We start from the raw sequence: 18,234 nt of genomic DNA, 5'->3' as shown, positions 1-18,234 counted from the left end.
ACACACACACACACACACACACACACTCCTAGAGGCAACTGATAGCACAATGGACCTGGAGTCAGGAAGACTTGAGTTCAAATTCAACCTCAGACACTTCCTAGCTGTATGACTCTGGGCGAATCATTTAACCTATCTACTTCAGTTTCTTCAACTGTAAAATGGGATGATAATTGAACCTACCTCCCAGCACTGTTGTGAGATAATGTTTGTAAAGTGCTTAGTACAGTCCCTGGTACAAAGCAAGCACTTAAAAAAGCCTTCCTTCCTTTCTTCTCTCCTTCCTGGGGGCTCACTCCATGAATGCTGAACTTAGTGCAGATACCCAATTGGTTTAGCCTACTGTATCTCAGAACTCCTGAGCTCAACAGATCAGCAAGCCTCAGATTCCTAATAACTGGGATTATAGGTGTACCACCATGCCCAACTACAAATGGAATAATGTGATGAGTGGTGAGGCTCCCGTCACTAAAAGTATTTAAGTGGAGGCTCCTACTTCGGGAGTGATGTAGAAGTAATTACTTAGTAGGTTAGAAACTAAACTAGATGACTGCTACTTAAGCTCCCTTTCAACCTTAAGACTATTTCTAAGCAGATACTAGACAAACCAGGCATCTGTAAGTAATTATTTTTAATGTTAGTACACTCTTTATATTATGTGTCAGGTGGAGGCTATTTAATGCTCTAAATAGGTCAGGTGAGTGGTTGTAATGCTTCTTACTCCATCTCCCGAAGCCTGGCTTTTTTGCTCACTGTTCCCCCTGCTTGTATGCTATCCCTCTTGTACTCTGCCTCCCGTCTCCCTTCAAGGCTCAGCTCACATCCTACCCTCTTCTAGAAGAGGTCTGTCACAGTTCCCAACACTGCTAGAGCCTTCCCTCTGATATTACTTTCTATTTATACTGTATTTATTTTGTATGTACAGTTATCTGCATTGCTATTCAAACGTGAGATCCTTCAGGGAAGAGAACATATTTTTACCTTTTTTTGGGTGTCCCTAGTGCTTAGTACAGTACTGACCACAGTTAATAATAAATTTATCTTAAATAATAATAATACATGCTTATTGATTGGCTAACTGAAGTCACTTCAGTTTCCACATAAAGCACATTAGGTTGTTGTTCAGTCATTCAGCTGTGTCCAACTCTGACCCCATGGACCACAGCACTCCGGGTCCTTCTATCCTCCACTACCTCCCAAAGTCAATCCAAGCTCATGTTCATTGCTTCCATGACACTATCTATCCATCTCATCCTCTGCCATCCCCTTTTCCTTTTGCCTTCGATTTTTATCAACATCAGGGCATTTTCCAATGAGTCTTGTCTTCTCAATGTGGTCAAAGTATTTAAACTTCAGCTTCAGTATTTGACTTTCCAGTGAATTGTCTGAATTAGAATTTTCAAGTATTGACGGATTTGATCTCCTTACTGTCCATTGAACTCTCAAAAGTCTTCTCTAGCACCATAATTCTAAAGCATTGATTTTGTGGTGCTCAGCTTTCCTCATAGTCCAAATCTCACAGCCAGACATTACCTAGTTTTGACTATATGGAACTTTGTCAGAAAGGTGCTGTCTCTGCTTTTTAGTATCCTTTCCAGATTTGCCATAGCTTTCCTTCTAAGGAGCAGGAGTCTTAATTTCATGGCTAAAGTCACTGTTTGCCCTTATTTTTGAGCCCAAGAATATAAAATCTGACGCTGCTTCCATTTCTTCTTCTTTTATTTGCCAGGAAGTAATGGGACAAAATGCCATGATTTTTGTTAAACTTCAAGCTAGCTTTTATACTCTCCTCTTTTGCCCTCATCAAAAAGCTTCTTAATTCTTCTTCACTTTTTGCCATCAAAGTGGTATCCTCTGCATATCTGAGATGGTTGATACCTCTCCCAGCAACCTTAATTCCAGCTTTGATTCACCCAGCCTGGCATTTCACATAATGTACTCTGCGTATAAGTTAAATGAATGAGGTGACAATACAGTCTTGGGGTATTCCTTTTCCAATCTTGAACTAATCAGTTGTTCCATGTTTGGTTCTAACTGTTGCTTCCTGGCCAACATACAGTTTCCTCAGGAGACAAGTAAATGATCTGATACTCTCATCTCTTAGAGGGCTTGCTACATTTTGTTGTGATCCACATAGTCAAAGACTCCAACGTAGTCAATGAAGCAGAAGGAGATTTTTTTTTTCTGGAACTCCTTTGCTTTCTCCATAATGCAGCAAATGTTGGCAATTTGGTTTCTAGTTCCTCTGCCCTTTCAAAAACCAATCTGCTCTTCTGGTAAGTCTCAGTTCACATATTGCTAAAGCCTGGCTTGCAGAATCTTAAGCATAATAGCACAATATAGAAATCAGCTATTATAATTAATCCCCAATTGTGGCACCCAGAATTGAAAATGCTAATCCAGATGTTGTGTGACCAGAATAGAGTACAGTCCCTTTGGTCTCAATGCATGCTTCTATTATACAGCTTTGTCATCTAGAAAATGAACACAGTGCCTGACACTTAATAGCTACCAAATGCTACTAATACATTGCATTTCTACAATTGTAAGGTTTGCAAAGCACTTTACATATATTATCTCATTTGATCCTCATAACAAAGCTACACAGCAGATGCTATTATTATTCCTATTTTAAAAACAAAGAAGCTAAGGCTGAAAGAGTTAAATTGATTTGTTCAAGGTCACACAGCTAGTAATTGTCTGAGGCAGGATTGGGGCTTCTTGACTCCAGGTCTAGCATGTTTATCCACTGTGCCACCTGCCTCTGGTAAGGAAGGGAGGAAAAAAAAATAAGCACCTCGTATGCGCCAGGCAATGTGCTAACCTCTCATTTGTTCATTGCAACAACCCTGGGAGGTGGGTGCTATTATTATTCTCATTTTACAGTTGAGGAAACTGAGGCAGACAGAGGTTAAGTGACTTGCCCAGAATCACACAGGAAGTAAGTGTCTGATACTAGATTTGAATTTCTTGATTCCAGGCAGAGTGCCACCTAGTTGCATATTTGCTTAATGGAGGTGCGTTCTATTTCTAAACTAATGATCAAGAAATCAATGCATTGGCAATATGTGTAAAAGAATGGAGTGGATCTCCTTATAGGCTAAGCTCTATATAATGATGAAGAAGATGATGATGATGACAGCTCACATTACTTCGATAGAAGACCTTGAGTTCTAAAAACCACTATCATCACAAGAGCCCTGGGAGGTAGGCAGTTAAAAAATTTAAGGGCAGACAGTGTAATCCTAGGCTAAATTAGGTGAGACATAACGATCAGAAGGAGAGAGGTCCTGGAATTCATGATGTTGTATTCAGTTCTGGGTATCATATTTTAGAAGGCCATGGATGGCTGTCTAGGGGAAGGTGGCCATAATGCATATGGAGATCAGGTTAAAGGATATGGAGGATGTTTATGCGGGAGAAGAGAAGATTTACAAGCACATGAATGCATGCATGCATATATGTGTACATATGTGTGTGGGTATGTATGTGGGTGCATGGCATGGTAGCTGTATTCAAGAATTTGAGGGCAATTATAGAACAGATATTAGGCTAGTTCTATTTATTTCCAGATGGATTAACTATTAAAAATGGATGAGAGAAGATTTTGGTTTGATATAAGAAAAAAACCTCTAATAATTAGAGATGTACTAAAAGTGGAAAGGGCTTCTTCTTCTTCTTCTTTTTTTTTTTTTGGTGAGGCAAATAGGGTTAAATGACTTGCCCAGAGTCACACCTCTAGTGAGTGTTATGTGTCTGAGGCCGGATTTGAACTCAGGCCCTCCAGGGCCACTATTCTATCCACTGTGCCAACTAGCTGCCCCCAAAGGGTTTCTTTAGGATATGGTGGGTTCTCTATCATTGGACACCTTTAATAAAAGGCTGGATGACCATTTATCAGGGGTGTTGTAGAGCAGAGGTCCTTGACTTAGGAGTCCATGAACTTGGATGGGAAAAAAATTATAACTTTTTTCATTAACCTCTAACTGAAATTTAGCTTTTTTTTTTATTATTTAAGAAAAGGGGCCCATAGGCTTTGTCAGACTGTCAAACATATCTATGACTTCATTTGGAGAGGGTTTAGGTTGGACAAGATGACTTTCAAGGTATCTTCTAATTTTGAGATTCTGTGATTCTGTGGTATCATAAAGAAATCTGTGCTTTCTGTGACATCTGTTCCCAAAAAAGGAAGGAGCAGGCTCATAATTCAATCAAAGTTTGCTCAACATACACATCTGAGACCTTAAAGTCTTGATGAACTCTAGGCCTTGAAAACTTGACGGTAACAAATTCATTCTAGGATTTTGCTAGGGATGGACGTCAACCTTTCCCTGTTCTGGAAAACTGGGACAATATTTTCCCACATCCATTCTTCCATTGATATAATAGGTAGCAATAGTTAACATAGAGCTAGCGTTTCTATGGTACCTATAATATGCCAAATGCTTTACAAAAATTGTGTGTGATCCTCACAACAACCCTGTGATGTAGGTGCTATTACTATTCCCATTCTAGTTAAGCAATCTGAGGCAAACTGAGGCTAAGTGACTTGCCCAGGGTCACACAGTTGGATTTGAAGTCAGGTCCTCCTGACTCCAGGCCCAATGCTCTATCTACTGTGTCACCTAGTTGAAACTACGAGCATTAGCTCACAAGGTACATTTACATCCTTGACCTCATACATGGGCCATGATAGAACAATGTATACATGCATGTATGAATGTATGTAAGTGTACATATTATGTATGTGTATATATGATATGTGTACACACGCACACATGTATGCATATACACCATGCATGTATACATATAACACACGTATACATATATGTATAATTTACATAGTACACATGTATGTGTGCGTGTAGACATATATGCATATGTATATGTAAATTTTAGCTCTCTTTCCATGTTAGTGGATGTCAGGTTATCTAACTTACTGGGTAAAGTGAATAAAATTTATGAAAGGCAACATGCTAATAGCCTAGAATTTCAGTGACATAATTGCTAAAACAAACAAACAAACAAACATGGTTTTTTAAATAACCTGTGATTTCACCATGGCAGGTAAGACTCTTTGACTGATGCATATTATAACCACCCTTCTTCTTAGTAGATGATTTTTGTGAGTTGCTGTGGACAAAACAATTTATCACCTGGTGGTCAAACTTCTGAATTCAATAGTCCAGATGTGGTCTGACCCAGGCAGAGAACTACTGAGGCATCACCCCCCTTATCGTGGATCAGGGAGGCAAGACAGCCCCTATCAATGCATTGAAGGCCGTAGCTTAAATAGAGGCTACTGTTGAGTTCAGTTTTGTGACGTACCACAGGATTGATATTTAATAAATAAATGATACTCTTTATGAAGAGAGTATCTAAGATGTCATATGCAGATCATTTGAAAGAACTGGGAATATTTAGTCTGGAGAAGCAAAGATTTAAGGGGAACATGGAAACCGTTTTGAAGTATTTGGAGGGCTGCCATGTGGAAGAGTAGTTAGATTTATTCTGTGTGATCTCAGTGAGGGAAAACACAGACCAATCAGTCCTCAAACATTTATTTAGCACCTAATACATGCCAGCAGAGCAGCTCATTGGTGCAGTGGATAGAGTGCTGGGCCTAGAGTCAAAAGGACCTGGAGTTCAAATCTAACCTCAGACACTGGCTGTGGGACCCTGGGAAGGTCACTTAACTCCGTTTGCCTCAGTTTCCTCATCTGTCAAATGAGCTGGAGAAGGAAATGGCAAGCCACTCCAGTATCTTTGCCAAGAAGACCCCAAATGGGGTCATGAAGGGTCAGACATGACTGAACATGACTAAACAACAGCATCAACAACGTGCCAGGCATGGACCAATAGATAGAAGTTATAAGAAGTTTAAAAACAAGGAAATGTTGAATAGCAATTAATGCCGTCCTGAGTCATAGGATCATGGATTTAGAGCCAGAAGAAATCTGGGAGGCCATTAGTCCATGCCTCTCATTTTACAGATGAGAAAATCGAGGACTGGAGAGTTTATTAACTTGCCCAGGGTCACACAGATTGCATGAGCAAGGGTGGGGCAAAGATTTGAACCCAGTTCCTCTGATTCCAAACCTAGCATTCTTTCCAAATGATGTGGGCTGCCTCATTAAGTAGTGATTTCGTTGTCGCCAGAGGTGTTCAAGAAATGGTTCGAATTAGCTGGAGACATTGTAGATGGGATTCATACTTCGATTAGAAGTTAGACTAGATAATTTCTAAGGTACCTTCATTTCTAAGACTCCACAAACTATGAATTTCACAAACTCTAGTGGCCTCATAGCAGTTGTTTGAATCTTAAAATGGAAGCCAAACTAATCAGGTTGGGGGGCCCCAAAAGAAAAGGGGCAATGCAGTACCAAGACCCCTGGATTTGGAGTCACAAGACATGAATATGCATTATGACTATGCCACTTATCTGTAAGATCTGTGCTTCTTTGAGTCTCAGTTTCCTCATCTGTAAAATGGGGAGCTTGGATTCCATGTTCTCTGAAGTCCTTTCCAGAATGAAATCCTATAAATGGTTCTGCCACTTGCTTATTTATTGGTCAAGTTCTGCACAGCCAATAGAAAGGGTGAAAGGCTTCCCAGAAGCCCTGGGTGCCATCATGACATGGAGCAAGGGAATGCAAAACTAAGTACTGTACTGTGCTGTGCTCTCACCCGGTGGCATGAACTCTGCTCTCTGAGATACACATGCCAACAAAACTCACTAGGGAGCACCAGAGAGCCTCTGATGAGATCTCAGGTTGAGTTTGAGACTTTTTTTTAACTTGAGGTGATTAAAATGTTGGATGTTTCAGAAATATTGCTTTCAAATAATTAAATAAATAAATAAATAAATAAATAAATAAATAAATAAATGAATGAATAAATAAATAAATAAATAAATAAATAAGTACTATCTATCAAGTAGCAAGGCCAGAAACCCCTGCTCCTAAATTTTTTTTTTAAAGCATATTGTAGGTTAAAATCACTTTCCTAACAGCAGCCTTTTGGGGAAGGTTACAGAAGCATTATTATCCTAATCTTGGACAAGAGGATAGATAACAAGGAGTTAAGGGATTTGCCCACAATCACAAAGGCAGCTGGGTTGCGCCGCAGTGCACAGAGCGCGGGGCCTGAAGTCAGGAAGACTAATCTTCCTGAGTTCAAATCTGGCCTCAGACACTAACTGTGACCCTCATTAACCCTGTTGGCCTCAGTTTCCTCATCTGTCAAATGAGCTGGAGAAAGAAATGGCAAACCACTCCAGCATCTTCACCAAGAAAACCCCAAATGGGGTCATGAGGATTTGGACACAACTGAACAACATACACAGACATAGATATAAATGCAGTATAGAGGCAAGTATAATGGGAGAAATTTCTGATGGTGGCGTTTCAGACCTCAGGGACAGGCTAATAGGGAAAACAAAGTTGGACAAAAAGACCTATCCACTACCCCTTAAATTGGACCACGTAGATGATGACTTTCATAAGTTATCTATCTTCTCTACTTTCTTGAAAGCTCATTCATGATGAAATTTAATTGTCAGCAAAAATAAGTAAGAAAGCTTTTGTTTTAACTTGACCAGAAGGCAGCTAGTTGGTGCAACGGGTAGCATTAGACCTAAAGTAAAGAAGACCTGGAGTTCAGATCCTGCCTCGGGCACCTACCATCTGTGTGACTCTGGGAAAGTCATTCATCTTGTCTGCCTCAGCTTCCTTACCTGTAAAACGGGGATAACAATTGCACCTTCTTCCCAGAGTTGTTGTTAGGATCTAATAAGATAACACTTGCAAAGTGCTTCACAAACTATAAAGCTTTATTTAAATGCTAGCTATTATTATTACTATTGCTCTTGTCAAGTCAATTAATCATTTAGTAAGTAAATAAATATTTGTTAAGCACTTACTTTGTGACAGGTACTGTACTAAGTGCTGCTGTCAAGAGGCTTAGAATCTAATGGGGGAGGTGACAAGAAAACAAACAAATGAGCTATATACAGATTAAATAGGAAATAATTAACAGAGGGAAGGCACTAGAATTAAGAGGAGTTGGGGAAGGCTTCCTGTAGGAGGTGGGATTTTAGTTGGGACTTAAAAGAAGACGGGGAGGTCAGTAGGTAGAGATGAGGGAGAGTGTTCCAGGCATGGGGGACAGACCTGAGAGTTGGAGTATCTTGTTCATGGAATAGCCAGGAAGTCACTGTCACTAGATCAAAGAGTATGTGACAGGAAAAGAGTTAAAAGAAGACTGGGAAAGGAGTGGTGGTGGGGCAGGTTATGAAGGGCTTTGAATGTCAAATAGGTTACTTTGAATTTGATCCTGGAGGAAAACGGAAGCTGTTACTGGAGTTTATTGTGTAGCAAGGTGATATGGTCAGGCCTGAACTTTAGGAAAATCACTTTGTGGCTGAATGTAGAACGGATTAAAGAGGGAAGAAACTTGAGACAGGCAGAACCACTAGCAGGATATTGTATAATCAAGATGTGCCAGCCATGTCAGAGGAGAGAAAGGGGCTTATTTGAGAGATGGCACAAAGGTGAAATTGACAGGCTTTGGCAATAGCTTAGAAATGGAGGGGGTAAGAGATAGTCAGGAGTTGGGGATGACAACTAGGTTGTAAGCTTGGGCGACTGGGACGAGTATGATTCCCTAGACAGTGATAGAAAAGGCTTGTGGTTGTTGTGGCTGTGGAATGATCACAGGAAGTGATTCAGGAAGTCATCTACATTGAGGTCATCTACATTCTGAAACTATGGGCCTTCTACATCCTACATATCAACAGGTGCCACTGAGTTCCTCCAAGGTACTCAGCTAGGAGGATTTTCTTGGGGTGGACTGTTTATGAGCCCTCTGCTGGGAAAAAGCCACCCCCTTCCCAATCTCCCTCCCAGCAAAGCAGAACATGCTTTCTTCCTGGCCTCTCTCTACAAATTCCCCATCACCAACCAAGTTGGGGTGTGTGTGTGTGTGTGTGTGTGTGTGTGTGTTTGTGTGTGTGTGTATTATTAGATATTCACATTTTGTTCAGTCTTTTTGGGCTTGGGTCTAGTTTCAGGAAACACAATATCACAGCTCTGTGAACAGGCCTTGTGCAAAAGGCCTTCCCCAGGCCCAGTGAGTTTACTGTGTTTGTGTTATATGTTGTAATTATAAAAAGCAGTCGCCAAAAGCTCCCTGGGTAGGGACCCATGGCCACTGGCATCTTGGGTGGCCTATTATAGAGGGGTTGGGGGAACCTTGGACTCAAGAGGCACTATCTTTCTGCCATGCCGCTTCAGGCCTGGACTTGAGTAGCTTTAGTATGTTCTATCCATAGCCCCTTGTTACTCCTTACCCATGGGATTAGGGAGAGAGACTGGCTAAAGCTGTGTTGGTCTCTTTGATCAGCTCAGACCTGGTAGTGGAAGTCCTGGATCTTGAGGGAGCTGAAAATGCATAGGGAGTGAGGAGAGTATCGGGGTAGGTGCAAGTAAAGAGGGAGGGATGATGCACCACCCCCTATCTAAGATTAGGTTTTGCCTGGACCCATGGCTCACTTCCAGAATTCTTGTGCTGGTCTTTTATGCCAAGAACTGGGTAGTCTGCAAGCTCCATGAGATAATTCCTTTGCCAAGGGGTCCAACTCTTCCTCTCCTTGGTTGGGAGTGGGGTGGTACATAGTAGGGGTGAAGAAGGCTCTGTAGAGTTGTTCCATAGCCCTAGTAAGCATCAAGGGCTTGAAATATATGTTTTTAACTTTTGTAGGATATTTGAGTTGGCCAAAGAATCTTCTAATGCCTTCTGATGGTGTGGAGTGACCCTAGGTTCTTGAAGGCTCTGACAGGTTTTACCATGCAAGAAAAGTCATGAGGATCAGCCAAGGTAAGCATGCAGTGGCTCATAACCAGAAGGCCACTCACCAGATGGTTCATCTTTTTGGCCACAGCTACTAGTGAATACAATCTACTAAGGTGTAAAGAGGGTAGAATGTACTAATGAAGGAAATGCCTGCACCAATGACATCTCACATCTTTTGAAATAAGTCATTTGAGTTCCTGGAAAACTAGCAAACTTTGCCTCTGTTCTTCCTGCCTGAGGAAGCCTAGGTAGGTGAATTAATCCAAGTTCTGAAGCCCAGAAATTGTAGGACTGCCAAGCTGGTACTCAGGGAGAACTGAAGGCACAGGATTTACCCAGTTAGTTTTCTAGGGCTGGGGCGAGCAGGGCAAAGAGTCTTCCCTCCCCACTCCCTTCTATGGAACCCATTCTTCATGTTTTTAGAGAAAAGAAGTATAAACCCTCTTTTTAGCCTAAGCCAAACTTTAAGAAATGGAATGTCTAGCCTAAAGGTTCTTATTACAGGGGAAAATTAGGGTGGGGTGGGTGATACTTCACCCTATCTTCCATGATGCATTTAGGAGATTTCACATCATCCTGAGAATTGGTAGAGAAGGAATGAGAGTGGAGAAGAGACTTCATTCTCAGTAGGGGTGGTTTTCCAGCCAAGATGGGGTTCTCTTCCCCCTTCCTCCATTGCCCCCTCCAAAATACTGTTTCTAGCCTTGGCCTACTCTCTGTGCTATGCATGCAATGATGAACTCCATGGCCTCGAGGTTTCCTCCCTGGAGATCAAGAAACATTTTGAAGGGAGGATCTCTCCTTGTGCTCTTGGTCAGCCAGGCTCTGCCATGCCTGCTCTGGCCTTGTTCTTCCCAGATGTTGCAAGGGCTCCCACTCACCCTTTTGTTCTACTCAGATGATCCATGCCCTATCATGGTTATCTCTTCATGGCACAACTGGGTACTAAGACCAGTTTATTCCCCATTTACATTCTCACTGACCCATCCCGAACCATAGATATCTTGGCAACCACTGCTATAGTTAATGGGAGTCTAAATAAATGTGTGTACTTGGGGAAAAAAAAGAGACAGTAATAAAGAAGTTTGAAGGGGGGAAGAGTTTAGGAGGAAAGAGAATGAGTTCAGTTTGGGACATGCTGAGTATAGGATTTCTACTGGACATCCAGTCTGAGATGTCTGAAAGGAAGCTGGAAATGCGAGACTGGAGGTCAGCAGAGAGGTTAGGATAAGATAGATCTGAGAATCATCATCATGACATGCTGATTAGATCACTAAGTGAAGTAGTATAGAAGGGGAAGAGAAGAGGACCCAGGAGAGAATCCTGGGGGAACACCTATGGTTAGAGGGAGTGACCACCAAAAGGAAAGTTCTGCCCTATCCTCTGCCCCTCCAACCCCCCAAAAGAGAGTCCACTGAATTATAAAACAGGAAATAATAAAACACACCAGGGATGCTTCACTATTAAATGCGTATTTGATAATGAAAACTATTGGGGTCAAAAACGATCCTGATTGGATTCCCTGATATCCCTAAGTAGGTCAAGAAGGAAGATTACATTTTCACATAGATGGTCCAAGTATCAATACAGGGGTAATGATCATACTCCCACTCTTCCTAATATCAGGCCAGAAGCAGTCACAATTTTTAGTCAGTTGTTTGGCAAGCCAATGCCATGTGGAAATAAAAAACAAAAACAGTTGACTGAAATCCCTGGAGAACAAGGAATGAAATATACTTCCTCCCTAAGTGGTGAAGTAGATAGAGTGCCAGGTCTATGGTCAGGAAGACTCATCTTCTTGAGTTCACATCTGGCCTAAAACACTTACTAGCATGTGACCCTGAGCAAGTCACTTCATCCTCTTTGCCTTAGCTTCCTCATCTGTCAACTGAGCTGGAGAAAGAAGTGGCAAACCACTCCAGTATCTCTGCCAAGAAGACCCCAAATGGGATCACTCAGAGTTAGACACAACTGAAAAAACGACTGGACAACAAATAACCTAGAAGAGCCTCAGTTCTTTTGTATGTAAGATGGAGTTACACTAGATAATCTCTAAGGTCTCTCCCAGCACTAAATCATATGATTTATCAGAGAAAAGAGCCAATAATGATAATACTGGTTCAACTGTGTTAACTCCCCCAACAAAAATATTTGTCAGTAATTTCCTGGGAAAAGAAGAGTTTAAAAGAATCATTGTCATTTTGGTTGAATAAAAGACATTTGTATTCCAGTGAAGTTGTATGAAGACTTTATAATTATAGGTTCTTAGAGACTGTCATAGAGGTATGCTGGCAAAACAACTGGCTATCCCAGTACAACACACTTTTAAGTTTGATATTAACTTTTTCTCCATCACTTTTTTTTGGGGGGAGGCAGTTGGGGTTAAGTGACTTGTCTAAGGTTATACAGCTAATAAGTGTCTGAGGCTGGATTTGAACTCAGCTCTTCCTGACTCCAGGGGTGGTGCTGTATCCACCACACCACCTAGTTGCCTCCAACTCCATCACTTTCTTAAGTCTAGGCAATCAATAAAACAATGAATCAAGACTTGATTTATATAGCATTTGCTGATTTCTGAGCTGTGATGCTCACACTGAAAATTTACTAATCAAGTCTCAAGAGACAGTTCTAACTGTCTGGCTCCAGTACCTCTGGTTGTGAGGGACTTCTGATCCAACTCATACTTGATCAGAAATCTATTCCACAAAACATGTAAGAGATGGCTGTCCAGCTTTCACTTGAAGACTCCTAATAGGGGTAAACCCACTAGCTCCTGAGATGGCTCATTTCTCATATGGCTTCAGGTATAGGTTTTGATTACTCAATCTAGTCCCTTACATCTAGCTGAAATCCATCTCTCATCAGCTTGCACCCACTGATCCTAGTTCTGCCCAGGCAGAATAAATCTGCAAATACATGCAGAGAGTTTTCAGATTTCCTTTGTTTCTTCTCTTATCCAAATAAACATCCTTAAGATCTTTCAGCCTGATCTTCTGGTCAAAAAAGGAAATGTGATTAGTCTGCAACATGAGCTGTTCTTAATGAAGTCATCTGATTGTTAATGATCCCCAGCTTCTGGTTAAACTGCTACTTGAAGCAAACATCCATCTTTTCTACAACATAATTAATAATTGTCTGAGGCACTGATGTGTTAAGTGACTTGCTTAAATGATAGCCAGTATGTCAGAAGCGGCACTTGAACTCAAGTCTTCCTGACTGCTAGGGGTCATCTATCTAGCCATAGATATGATGATTCTTCACTTTGTAACTGAGGAAGGTCAAATGGAAAGGTCAAATCACAATCAAATAATATAACTAGCTGCTTGAAGACTTATCAGGAATTGGAAACTCACTACCTTCTTCTTTACCTTGAGTCTAAGTCAGATGTAGGCTTTGGTCTGCAGCTGCTCTTTGCTAACTTGTCTTGCCTATGTAAGGTGACTGAAAACGAATTTAAACATGTCAATCTGACTTGTGACTCATGGAACTGCTGGGAAGACGTCTGCTTAAAATCACCTTTCAAAATCTTTTATCAGGGATAATCATGAAAGAGAATCAGCTTGCCAATGAGCAACCCATTCCATTTAGTAAGCAAGGAGATGCCACTTACTTTGAACCTCCATAGGCCTCCTATGTCTTCAGTCCTCTCGAAGCAAGTGGGCTGAAGTCCTTCGTCCAGACAGCACTTCAGAGAGATCAGGCCACTCATTCCAGCTCCGATGATGGCCACATTCTTCGCCATGGTCTCCTGTGTGGATCAGCACTTAACAGTGTAGAAGTGTTTCAATGGGATGTTGTAAATGTTGAGATTTCAGCATCCCAGCCATTGAATATAATCCCTCCTCCCCCCCAAACCCTGAGCTCTCTTTGGAGAAGCATGTTTCCTAAGCTAAGTTAGAAGTCTTTTGTTATAAGCATTGTTTGCAGGACCTGGATTTAGTGCTGAAAAGCAGTACTGCCAAACTATTCATTAGCACGAATAGGGACAGGAGTCAAGCCTCCAGAGGCTTGTTTTGTGTTTCTTCCTCTTTCTCCTCCCCTGACCTCCACCTCCTCCACACCCATCCACCTCCTTGCTTTGAGAAGTGGGTATCATTCTTACCTCTTGTCTTTCCCTTTCCTCACTCTACTTGGAATGAGCTGCTCTCTCCTTAGCCCAGAATGCCAGGTGACAGGCAGACAGAATCATTTTAAGAGTACGAGAAACATTTGAGAAATGGGAGGAGTTTCTCTTCCCTCCTCCAGCATCTTGCTGGCCAGGCTCTGCCTCCTAGAACTAGGCAAGAGGCTGGTGACCTAAGAAGAGAGGGCATTGAAACCTGATATGGTGTAAAACCCTCATGTCAGGTGCATAGTAGGCATTTTAAGGTTTTTTATGTATTTAAATTTTAATTTATGGGGTACAGTAAGCATTTTCATAACATAGTATAATAAAAAGGATGATTGCCCATGAAACTGCAAGTCTATTATGTACAACTTGCTATTCATTTTAAATATATAATAAAATTATCATGTACATTTCTTTTTTTTCTTCCTCCCCTCCCCCCATAGATGGCTACATTAGACACAAATATGTATGTATATATGTACATATGTATGTATGTATATGTGTATAAAGATAGATGTGAAATCATTCTACACATGCTACTACTTATCAGTTCTTTCTCAGGGTGCAGATAACATCTTCTTTCATATGTCCTTTGTAATTAGAGTATTTATAATAGTCAAAATGACTTATTTGCTCAGAGTTGCTCTTACATAACACAAGTTCTTGCAACTTAAATTGTTCTTGTGTTAATGTACACAATGTTCTCTTGGTTCTGCTCATTTTGTTCTTCATTATTTCATGCAAGTCATAGTATGCATTTAAATGCTTATGGACTAATGATAACTCTGTACATTTTATTTGTTTTCCAGTTTGCCAAGTGCTTTCACATTGATCATCTCATATGATTACAACATATGGGCTTGGTAGATGTGTGTGTGTGTGTGTGTGTATACACACACACACATATATATGTGTATATTTATATATGTATAAATCTATATGTATATAGATTTATACATATATACATAAATATATCTATGGGGGCATCTGTGATTTCATCCATGTAGGGAGTTTCACATGAGGTAATTCCCTTCTCTGATGCAGATGAATACCTCTTCTCCAACTTTGAGTCTTAGACAGTTGCTTGAGGCACTAAGATATTTAGGCACTGGCTCAGGGTTGGTCACGCAGCCAGTGTGTGTGTGTCACAGGTGGGATTTAAACACAGGTATCCTGACTCTGAGGTCATGGATCCACTAGATAAGGGCAAGTATTATTATTTCTCATTTTGCATTTGAGGAAACTGAGGCTTAAAGAGGATTAATAATAATTGCTGCTACTTATATAGTGCCTTTTGGTTTGCAAAGTGCTATACAAATATTAGCTCATTTGATCCTTACAACAGCCCTCTGAATTAGGAGCTATTGTTATCCCCATTTTATAGTTGAGGAAACTGAGGTAGGTAGAAGTTGAATGACTTGCTTAGCTAGTAAGTGTCTCAGACATGATTTGAACTTAGCTCTTCCTGACTCCTAGTCCAGAGCTCTATCCACTGAGTCATCTAAGTAACAATATGATAAAATAATTAGCTGGATTGGTTGAGTGGCTGGACTCAAAGCATCATCGTTAATGGTTCAATGTCAACGTGGTAGAAGAACCTCAGTGGAGTAAGTGCCCCACAGATCTTTCACTTTGTTGTTGTTCAGTCATTTTAGTAATGCCTGACTCTTCGTAACCCCATTTAGGGTTTTCTTGGCAAAGATGCTAGAGTCATTTACTATTTCATTCTCCAGCTCATTTTACAGATGAGGAAACTGAGGCAAATTTGTCCAGGGTCACACAGCTAGTAAATATCTGAGGCTGGATTTGAACTTAGGTCTTTCTGATTCCAGGCCTGGTACTCTAACCTAGCTGCTCGGCCCTGGCATTTTTAACTTTTTTATTTATGACTTGGCTAAGGACATAGACCCTATATTCATCAATTTTGCATATGACATGAAGTTGGAATAGATATTTAACACACTGGCTAACAAATCAGGATCCAAAAAGATTGGGTTAGGGTATAGCATTGAGCTGGATTGAAAAAAGGATGAAATTCAATACGGGTAAATGTTGATTTGGGTGTAAAAAAAATCAACTTGATAATTATAAAATTGGAGGAGAGATATGCTTAGACAGAAGTGACTATGAAAAAGATCTTCGGTGTGTAGTGGGCTTTAAGATCAAGAGGAGTCAGTAAGGTCAGTAATGGGACCCAAAACACTAATACTAAAAGCTAATGCCAGCTTGGGGTTCATTAAGATAAGATTTTAGGAGTGGGGGAGAGGGGAAGGGGAGAATGACAGTCTCACTGTTTTCTACTCTTCTCAGATTTCTGGAGTATTATATTCGGTTCTTATCAGCACAATTAAAGGACATTGATAAGTCTTCTGCTGTCCTTCTAAGCAATAGTCTTCTGCTCTTTGTCTGCTCACCTATGAGCACTCAGCCAAGGGGTCCCAGTGGCCTGGACATCAGAGAAGCCCAGTTGGAAGTGCAGCGCTGCCCTTTGGTGAATGTCTCTGAAATCTGCAGAACTTTGTGCAAAGAGTGTGGCAAGCACCAGCCTCACACAGCGACACAGCACAAGAAAGGCAAGGATTCCCTGTACAGGCAGAGGAAAAATCAATCTGATCAGAAGCAGAGTGGCAAATCAATTTTCTGGGAAAAGGCAAAGACCACAAAAAAGATCATACTGAGGCTTGAATGTGTGGAACCCAACTGCAGTTCTAAGAGGATGCTTGCCATTAAGAGGTGTAAGAATTTTGAACTGGGAGGAGATGAGAAGAGAAAAAGCCAAGTGATCCAGTTCTGAGTTTCATTGTTTTCATCTTAATAGGAAAAAAGACACTCCACTCCATGACTTGGTTTCGGGTTTTCCGTCTTGGAAAGAAAGAGACTTCAGTAAAACCAAGTCTCATGCTATGTGAAGCTTTTCCCATGTAGGAAAAGTTCTTGAGTATGTGGCTGAGTGTTCTAACTTTAATCATCTACTTAATGAGATTTGTGTGTCATGGAGAGAAAGTCCAGCTGGATATTTCAGGGAGGGCTTGGTTATTAGTACTATGGCTAAAATAGTTACTAACAGCCTGGATTCTCAGGCAAATTGGGAGTAGGGAAATTAGGGACACAAAGTAATAAAGATAAGGATAGCTAGCCTCTATTTTACAGGCTTTCAGGAAATCAAAAGTAATTAATTCATCACCTTCAGGGGTTACCCCATTTTCATAATATTAATGAAGTGGTTTCCTATACCTATTTGGATTGTTAAGGTTCTTTGTGGAGAACTTATTGATAATGATTGATTTGCCTGGTCATTAAAGGGATGGCCTATTAATTGAAAACTCATTTTTGCTCTTTTTTCAAAGTTTTCAAAGTATTAATGAAGTGACTTCCCATATCTATTTGGGTTGAGTAAATCCTCTATGGAGAACTAAATAATAGTGACTGAAATACCTAATCATTAAAAGGATGGGTGTTAATTAAAAACTGATATTAATTATGTTTAGGGGTAGGTGGGAGTGACAGCTGGTCTGGATTTGGAACAGTGAAGAATGGAGGTCATTGTTCCTTTATTTTACATGTTTTTTTTTTTATTATATAAACCCATATTGGGCTTTAAGTCCTCTTGAGGGCAGAATGTTGATATTTGTATCTTGGCTTGGTGCCTAGGACTGTGCCTTTCGTACTGAAGGTGCTCAATAAATATTGAATCTTCCTGAAAAAAAAAAGAAAAAAAAAAGGACATTGATAAACTAGTCAGTGTTAAAAGAATGACAACTAGGATGATGAAAGGGCTTGATTACATGAGGACTGGCTGAAGGAACTGAACACATTTAATCTGGAAAAGATTTTGGGGGATGGGGTAGGGTGGGACATGATAGTTGGGTTCAAGTTGAAGGGCTTTCATTTGGAAGGGGATTACATTTGTTCTATTTGGCCTTAGAGGCCAGAACTAGGAGCAATGGGTGGAAATTATGGAGAAATAAGTTTAAACTAGATGTTAGGAAAAATTTACTGATGAAGCTGTCTAAAAGTGAGGTGGACTGTTTGGAGAAGTGGGGTGGGGGTGGGGTTCCCCTTTTTTTAGTAGTCTTCAAGAAGAGACTGGATGACCACTTATTGGGTAGTAATAGTGGAATTTTTTTTTTTGAGTATGGATTTTATTAGGTGGTCAATGAAATCCTTTCCTATTGCTGTATACTGTGATAATATACACAATATACAGTATGACAGAGGAAAGAACATTGGATCTAGTATTAGTAGGAACCTGGTTTTATATTCTTCTTCTTATA

At 40.6% G+C, this 18,234-nt stretch overlaps 2 protein-coding genes across 5 annotated transcripts in view; one reads left to right on the top strand and one right to left on the bottom strand.

Annotated features, from left to right (window-relative positions):
- LOC114047592 (dimethylaniline monooxygenase [N-oxide-forming] 2-like) overlaps positions 1-14,065 on the bottom strand; it is a 49,339-nt gene extending 35,274 nt beyond the window's left edge. For 2 of the 4 annotated variants that reach the window (XM_027868433.1, XM_027868436.1), the window contains exons 1-2: positions 13,955-14,065; positions 13,463-13,600 (exon numbers count right to left, since the gene is read on the bottom strand). In XM_027868433.1, coding sequence (XP_027724234.1) covers positions 13,463-13,594 — 132 coding nt within the window. In that variant the 5' untranslated portion in view covers positions 13,595-13,600; positions 13,955-14,065. Of the gene's footprint in view, positions 1-13,462; positions 13,647-13,954 lie in introns of all 4 variants that reach the window. The other 2 variants (XM_027868434.1, XM_027868435.1) reach the window with 2 other exon arrangements.
- Positions 14,066-16,376: 2,311 nt separating this feature from the next.
- Positions 16,377-16,754, top strand: LOC114047526 (60S ribosomal protein L36a-like). The gene has a single exon (XM_027868361.1). The coding sequence runs from the start codon at positions 16,377-16,379 to the stop codon at positions 16,752-16,754; it is 378 nt and encodes a 125-aa protein (XP_027724162.1).
- The last annotated feature ends 1,480 nt before the right edge of the window (positions 16,755-18,234 follow it).

Source organism: Vombatus ursinus, unplaced genomic scaffold, assembly GCF_900497805.2.
Source record: "Vombatus ursinus unplaced genomic scaffold, bare-nosed wombat genome assembly UNPS02014789.1, whole genome shotgun sequence".
Lineage (NCBI taxonomy): Eukaryota > Metazoa > Chordata > Mammalia > Diprotodontia > Vombatidae > Vombatus > Vombatus ursinus.
This window is presented reverse-complemented; position numbering and strand designations above follow the sequence as displayed.

Coding starts and splice junctions, on each gene's coding strand:
- LOC114047526 (XM_027868361.1), top strand. CDS start 16,377: ATGAGCACTCAGCCAAGGGGTCCCAGTGGCCTGGACATCAGAGAAGCC.